The sequence below is a fragment of the Perissodus microlepis genome, chromosome 20 (assembly GCF_051167445.1).
Source record: "Perissodus microlepis isolate ML-2025 ecotype Zambia chromosome 20, ASM5116744v1, whole genome shotgun sequence".
NCBI lineage: Eukaryota > Metazoa > Chordata > Actinopteri > Cichliformes > Cichlidae > Perissodus > Perissodus microlepis.
The window spans coordinates 22,542,913-22,551,522 of NC_140480.1; the positions used below are offsets into that span (position 1 = coordinate 22,542,913).

Here is an 8,610-nt window from a genome sequence, read left to right on the forward strand (position 1 = left end):
TGACCTCAGTGGAACAGGCTCTAAAGAAAAGTTTTGCTTAACTGTGCCCTCAGCTTACTAGTTTCAGAAAAAGAAAATCAAAAGCTGAACCAGAAAAGGATGACTCATCTGAACACTCAGCTAGTTTATTCTTCTCGGCAAAGGAACATCAAATGATTCATCCACAACACTTCAGGTTGTATGAAGGTCAATGAGGATGATTTTATCATATTATATGGAGGATGTCTTATATGTTTCCCTCCCGTTTCTCTATGTCTGTTCACAGACATAAAACAGGTGTTGATAAATGAGGAGATCTAATGTGTGAGTCAGAGTGCACTTCTGCATAAAAGATTTTTTATAACAAATGGAGTTGATAAGTGACAAGAACGAATAATAAAGATGAATAATTCAATCACATTAAAGAAGAACAGGAAAGTGTTAATGAGGATAATAATCTTACAGCTGCAAGTAGCATCTCAGCCATTAGACTTTGTTCTGGACAAAGTCGAACAAAAAAGAATAGAGTTTAATTTTTATCACACTTGCACTAATATGCAAGTTGTCCAGGTGATGTACAAACGACACTCACTGTGACCTGTAGGCTGACAGAGAAATGCCACAGTGATGCACGAACACCAGAGTGTTACCCCCATTTTCAAAATACACAGAAGGTGCAGTTGGTTTCTTTCAGAGATGCAAGGACAGCAATCTCTTTTTTTTATGCATACAAGATAGTGAAAGCTCTTTGCCACTGGAAAGACATACAGGTAATAAACAAAACAAAGTTATACGTTCATCAGATAACAGAACAATGATCGCTTCTCTCTTTTACTCATCTCCAAAATTTTCCTAGTAACCACTTCGACTGCTCACTTGTATCAGGCACAAAAACTCTTGATAGCTTTAGCTTCGTCCACTTTTCCTGTGTTAGCTTCTTTAAAATGTCCATGTTCAGCTCAACGACGGGTTTTAAGTGTTTGACTAGTCTTGCTGGTCCACCTGCGGTTTACTTGACAAACTTTGTGTCTTCACTCACAGTGAAAAACGCTGATCATCCGCTGATTCAGATCCCTTGATGGTCAACCGGTAGGCAATTGTAAGACACATTTGTCACTGGTATCTCATCACATATGCCATACGTTGTTAAGGCCCCCTTGTTGTTACATTTTAAAGTATTGTGTAAGTATCTTATTTGTATTTGCAGGGTTAATAATAAAAAATTTGAAAACCATTTCCTATACCTAACCCAGAAGTTTTGGGTGCCCACGGCACCCCACCCAACAGCAGATTATTGAATATATAAAATGTAATTAACTTCTAGCAGTTTTTTTTGTCTCAAAACCATTACAACAATATATTGTGATAGAGAGTTTGTGTAAAAGACGTTCTCAGATTCCTCCACAGACAGGGTGATGTGACTGGACTGCTGAGAAGGAGCTGTGAGAAGGAACATGATGGGGAAGAAAGGATTAGACCACTCTGTATTTCATAATCTCCAATCTAAGATGACTTGGTGGGAGAGTTGTTGTAGCTCAGTGGGAGGATTAGAAAAGAGATGTGTCACTATTGCCTCTTCGCTTTCTCCATTTCGGGCACTCTGTTTCTGGATCTCCTACTGTTGACCTCTGAGATCGTTGTCTCAATAAGCTTCAGTGAGTCAGTGGTTGTTGAAAGTAGGTGTCACTGAGCAGAAGGGCCTAACAATAGTGAAAATATTTTTACGACAACAGAGAACTTTGTCTTTCCAAATGCTTCAAACTAAATGAATCTATCCAGCCACGGGACACTTAAGTGGGGATATTTCTAGGAAATCAAAATACATAATAAAAAATTATATTATTGGAAAATCTTAAATAATAATAATAATAATATGTCTGTGAAGGTTCTCTAATAATAATAATAATAATAATGTAGAAGACATTGAGAGAGATTTTCAGGCTTAATTGCAGCCTTATATCTTATTACTGATTTATTCTGTAAAAAAACACAATTTTGTTGCATAATAGTTTTGCATAGTTGAAAAAAATTACTTATGCATGTTTTATAGTCAAAATGTAAAGTACCTAGAGCAAACATTTTCATAATCATGCATGTTGTATCATTGCCATAATAATATAATTCATAATAATAATGTAACTTATCTGCGAAATTATCAGTAATTGTTTAGTTCCTTTTGTGTTCCCCTCTTGTCCTTCGGTCCTTCCGTTGTGTTAGTTACTACCTCACCAGATCTTGTTGTCATGTCCTGACTGTGTCTTGCCCTGTGGTCGGTAGACCTCTAGAACTGATTTTTGGACTTTTCTGTGCTCCTTTGTTTCTCCTTCTCAGTCACAGAACAGAGCAGGACAGCATGTCAGAAAATCCCTGAGATAGCCGTTCTACCTGTTGCTCACTGTTCAGTGATTTGTAACCACCTTGTTATTACAGCTGCTTTAATCTGCAAAGTTTGACAAGGCAAACCAAATGGCGAGATTATTTTCTGTTTATTAAAATGTAAATCAGCTGAGGATGCAGCTGTGAAATTTCAGGGAAGCAGCAACATTAAAATCCTTCATATGGCATTAAGAGGTCAGGTTTATATAATGCAGCACTATGAGATAATACCATGTATACGATTTCATAGCTGCTTGTGTCCACTATAAAGGAGGGGAGAAACAGTGCAAATGTGCCAGGTGACCAGATTGAGTCCATCAGTGGACTGTAGTTTTGTTAGTGAGGGCAGAAAGTGCACATATGTAGCTAAGATTCACTCTAATGGAGCAGATCAAAATTACTTATGCCCATCTAAACATAAAAAATCGCTAGTTAACAAAGACTACCACTTACAGACATGACTGATTTGCATTAATCTTAGTGCAGGAGAACAAATATAACACATATCAAAGGAACACAATAACAATTTGGTGCTTGTCTGCCTTCTGAAAGATGCCCACTTACATGCTGATACACAGTTTCAAACAACAAGTCAGAGATGGCTTGGCAGCCCTGTGCCCCTGCTGAGCTCGCCAGACTCCTAGACCACTGAGACTACAGGGGAAATTCAAAAAAGGCTCAGCCGAATGAAAATATAATCTGATGCAATGTAAGCTGCAGCTAACACAGAGCCGATAGTGCCCGGGGTTAACTGTCAGTGGATGAAATCAGACTGATGTTTCACTCTGGTATAAAACTGTTTCAGCAAGTGCTCAAACTATGCTGCTGTGAACTCTCTCAAACAAGCCCACACATGCAGAGCCAGTTTATAATGTATGTAGAATCTTGCTCTGACTGTAAATTAGCATATTTAGCAAAAATGCCAGCGCACACCTTTAAGTACAATCAACCGATTTGTGTCTTGTGTGGTTTGTTGTGTCAGCTGGTAATCAGTCACCTGAGAGAGTGACAGCGGGAGCAGCTCAGAGAAGCAATTTAGTCAGAACGACCGCGTTGGAAGTGATAAATGCCAGTAACATGCAGTGATTGATATAAGGGTGACCAGCTGGCTGCGAGACCCTTGTTTCAACCCTGGGGGAGTTGGCACCTCATCTAAGTGTTGCAGAAAAGAAGAAGATTTCTAAGATAAGTAAAATGGGGAAACAATTTCAGCAACATTTAGATGCATTTTTGGCATTCTTACACATAACAAGTCCGACTGACTTTGATGCTGCCCTGATTATTTATTTTTTTGCAGATACAGCAGTTAGGGCCTTCAAATAATGAATTTTGATGTCATTCTGATGTCATAGAAGTCACCATGAGCTGATATAGACCAACAGTTCTGGTGACAGAGGCAGAGATGATTAGCAGTCTTGCTTTTATGGAAAACTTTAAAATCAATTAAACGGCTTTCAGTTAGCGAAAAACAAAAAGACAGACAAAAAGCATTCAGCTGCAATAACACACACTAAAAAGTGCCAAATAAACACTCACATCTATTCCTCAGAAACTGAACTAAACAGCGTGTCTGTGGTTGCTGGTTTTGGTGCGTTCCATCCAAAGATACAATATGGTGGCTTTACGTAGCTTTGCTTTATTTTTTAAAAGGTTTACAATCTATATTCGTTTTCGTCTATGAGTTTCATGGTAAGATGCTAACCTCTGACCTTCATTTATCTCCTGTGCCATCTGCTACAGATGATGCAAACAGCACTTTGGTGGCTGTAGCTATAAACCCTGCTGGTGCAGTAAGATTTGACTGGTTTGATAACAATTACAGTACACACAGAATTTAACGATATGTAAGCGACACAATGATAATATAGTCGTTCTGTCATGTTACGGTTAATGTTGAGAGACAGTTGATGTCTGTTTATATTTGCTTAGACCTTCTGTGAGTTTTGCCTCGTTACGTAAGTGAATATTTTCAGTCTACTTTTATTTATTATCAGCTATAATTTAAGGAGTACATACATGTTAAAGCATCAGTGACAATAAACCTGTCATAACTATAATTCTGAATGGAGCCATATTGAGTTCCTTTAATTTAGATAATTTAATTACATTTACTTTGGAACACATTTACAGGCATTTATTTACATGAAAATTTGAGTTATGAATGTAATTTACATTTGTTACAGACAGAGCTAAAAGAGGGTTCATCAGTAATGAGCTCAAAATCTACAAATATTTCTGCACAATATAAGAAAATTAAGTATTTTTAAACCTGCAGCAGGAGCGATTCATCTAAAAATAGCTTCCTCATCTCACCTCAGCCCGCCTGGTGAGCTTATTGATTGGAACCCATTAATTCTGATTGCCAGTGGTCAGTGTGAGGGCTCCAGGGAGCTCATCAATCCATCCACTTGTTCTCACTTTAAACTCGCCACAACTATAATGAGATGGTATTTATTTACTTCTAGGTGTTGTCCTGGCTTGGACAGTCGTTATTGTATATAGTGTGGCTCTATAAAAGTCCAGTGTGCACCCTGAATGCCACCTCATTATTTACCCCTGTGGTGCGATGGTGTCGCTCACATCATGACCTTTAAAAAGCAAAAGGTCACCGTCCCTCTAGTGCACAGGGAGTTAAAATTCTAGCAAAGGCAGGATCTGCTTATTTGTATATACATACATATATATGGATTCATGAGTCTTACAATAAGTTGAGAAAAACAAGCTAGCCATGTCCTTCAGGAATTCACAGATCTGGGGAATATACCTTCACCTTCTAATGTCAAAGTCCATATTTATATAAGTGGAAAGAGAAGGCCTGGATTTGGCATGAATGGGTGGAATGCTGATATAAGCCTTTGCTTTTAAACAGTGAATGATGAATGAATACAGATTAAAACAGATGAAAGTAACTTTGGACAGTGTACACAGATCTTTGAAGACTAAAGCCATTTTTTGTGTGAAGCAGTTTTCGATGTAAAGGATTTTTTTTTAGTTATTTTTCCAATGAAGAATATGACAGTTACGATATATATTTTTTTAATTTGAAAAAAAAAAAAAAAAAATTTTCCCCCCTTGTTGTTGTGTTCACCTCTAATTTTGTGGAAAAAATTAAGATTAATCTCAAATCTCATCATAAATATCTTCCCAGGTATCGAAAAACACACATAATAGTATTTGTATAAAACATGTAGCCAGTGAATATGGCTTAGAGATTATCTTGATGCTCAGCTCTTAGAAAATGGAGAAACAAACTGAGTTTACACTCAGTCATAGTGTATAGAGAATAGAAATAAACTGTTCTTGTAATCCAATTTTCTCCCCTAATCTTTTGAAACAACAGGCCTTGAGTGGAGTGCCAAATCAGCCCAGATGAATAAATCAGAATGAAATCCTCATGTGGGTTATTTTCTTCCTATTACACATCAGAGTTGTTGCCTATAATCGTTTAACAAAACCCATTATGTGACTTTTAAAAGAACAAGTATATTTAAGACAAAGACTCTGAATAGGGCCATACCAAATTAAATTAACAGAATTCATCAAAATAAGGAGCCACAGTGATATTGCTCTGTATGTAAATGACAGGTGTCATATTTAAAGGAAATAATCAAAACACACTAAGATAATTTAGGTCTAAATGACTGAAACTCAAATGGCGCAGATACAGACTTAACATGTTGTCAAATATTTAAAAAAAACCCTCACAAAATTAAAAAGATAATTTAATACATAATTGGTGGATAGCTCCCTGATGACGGTGCACACGTGAACACAAACACAGTGGGAAAAAATTGTTACAACCAAGGCTGCAACTTAAAATTATCGCCATGAATAATTAATGTCCAAAAATGGGGAAAAATACCAACTGTGACCAGTGGTCAGCATTCTTGTAGTGTTTGTACCGGTAACATATTTTTTTTTAAAAAGGAAATGAATCATTTCAGCAAATAGAAAATGTTAAAATAAAAACCCAGTCTGCATTTAAACACTCAGAGACATACACTTGCAAGCTTATGAAAGGCTGACATTGCCCCCTGGGTAAGATGTTCCTGATGGGAAAAGACATGAATGAGTTTGAGAAAGAAAGGCTGTTTTTTCTGGCTGCACTCAAGTCTTCTGGGAACATTTATTTTTTGTAGAACCTTTTGTATAAATCTACAGTTGCAGGATGAATTGGACCACATTTGAGTCACATATATCACTGAGCTTCTGACTAAACCAGCCTTTTTATTTTTTTCGAAAAGCAGCAGCCAATCAGCTAAAAAGAAGCAAATTTCTGAACTATTTAAGCAGATGAAGGTTTACATATGAAATTCAGGAGGTGAAACGCATCAGAGCAAAGTGAAGGTGTAGCAGACTGATCTCAGACACCTCCACTTGGACTTAATTTAGTCCTATTCAGATTACAGTTACTATCTGAAAGGTCTCATGCAAATACAATAAATGACTCCGATTTATGCATTTCTGCATTAACATCATTTTGTTTCTCTAACTTTCATTAACTGACACGTGCGCGTTCCCTTTCAGCACCCACGCTGAGACTGATGCACCGAGGTCCACGCACTCACACACACATACACACTCCCTTCTCATCATTCGGCAGCAGGTTTCGTCACTCACCCTGGCTGTTTGGTCCCCCCTCTCCCTCCTCGCAGTCCGTCATGTTGTTTAGCATCCTCTGTCCTCTTCAGGCTGAGCGCACTGAGCGGCACCGCTCTTGAGCTTGTTGCTGAGTAAAAAGCTCTGGGTGGGCAGCAGCCAAAGACAAGTTGCACTTTACTCGTGCGTCTCGCAGCTCCTGTCCTCCAGCCTCTGGCTGCACGAGAGAAAGGAAAGCTGTGTATGTGTATTCTTTTAACTTGCGTGACTTCCTCTGTCTCTCTTTGGGAAGAGGATAGAGAGACTGAGAGCGGCCGCAGGGTAGAGCTGATGATAGTGCTCGGTGTCACTCACATGCACGCTCTCTCTGTCTCTGCACACCACTCACCCCCCCCAGTCAGTTTAAGCCTGATGAATACATTCATCATGTATTCAGAAGGTATTATCCTTCTCTCCCTCCCTCCCTTTTCTCTCCCTCACCCACAGTCATCATCATCCATCTCATCAGGAGAGAGACGGACGGAGAGGGATTGAGAGACAGAGAGGATGCACATCAGATGACAAAGTATTGCCTCCTGAGATTAAGCATTGCTTTTGATGTTCTTTTTAGACAGAAGTCGAGATTGCATTACTGTCTGTTTGTTGCTCTTTTGTTAAAGTTCCCCTTGCACCGTTTTGAAATATTTACCTATGTGGTCGTAGCCCATTATTTGTATGAGAGCTACAGGCTGCACTTGCATATCTCTGAACTTAAATCTGTTTCCACACAGGCTGAACTGTCCTAGGGTGCCAAAAGACTTTTTGTCTCCTAGAAAACTGTGGAAGATATACTATTGCAAAAGTTTTTATATATTTTGTCCTGCTGAAAATGGTCTAGTAATGAAAACACCCTCTTTTAAGAGGTTTATCTACTTGTGTTTTAACCTCTAATAGACCATTTATGTCAATTATATTTAAATGTATTCCAACTTTACCAAGTCTGGGCTCTTCTGGTTAGGAATCACATTTCAGTTTGCTATTATCATGCCCCTGTGGTCACTCCATGTTTCAGCAAAATGACAATTTTTTGAGGAATGCAAAATAACACGGCCGCAGACAGAAATATTTAAGAATAGAACGGCTTGGTTGTGGCAGAGGAGGAAAAAAGGATGACAGCTAATCAAGAAAATATACAGAGGATAAAGTGAGTGATGTAAAGAATCACTGTGAAAATGACGCAATTAAGGAAGACACTAACAAAAAAATGCAAGATGTTGATGGTTAAAAGTAAAAAAGAAAACCCAAATCTGTGGCTTCATTGATGATATATTCTAATCTGAACTGTGTATAATATCCTGTACTGAAATTTAGAGAGCATCACTAATCCACACCACCTGCCTGGCATGGCAAAAAACACAACTGGCATTTAATGGATGAAATGAAAAGAGAAAGGCTTTTTTTTAAAAAAAAGTACTCTTGACATTATGTCACTGTGAACTGTGTGTCCAACTCTGGTAAGATGATCTCTGAGGTTTGGCAGATGTCCACAGAGACTTTATCCTGACAACAGTATCCAGAAAACAGCTACACATTACATCATGTTCACTTTGGCTCATCATTTAAATGACAAAAAAAATAAACAAATCTAACTCCACCATGACTAAAAGATGAGAAAAA

General features: G+C 38.1%; 1 protein-coding gene across 1 annotated transcript in view; it reads right to left on the reverse strand.

Annotated features, from left to right (window-relative positions):
• Nucleotides 1-7,327, reverse strand: part of slc12a5b (solute carrier family 12 member 5b) — a 38,186-nt gene extending 30,859 nt beyond the window's left edge. The window contains exon 1 of the mRNA XM_084917066.1: nucleotides 6,976-7,327. Within this exon, the coding sequence (XP_084773192.1) occupies nucleotides 6,976-7,030 (55 nt within the window). The 5' untranslated portion in view covers nucleotides 7,031-7,327. The remainder of the gene's footprint in view (nucleotides 1-6,975) is intronic.
• Between the last annotated feature and the right edge of the window lie 1,283 nt (nucleotides 7,328-8,610).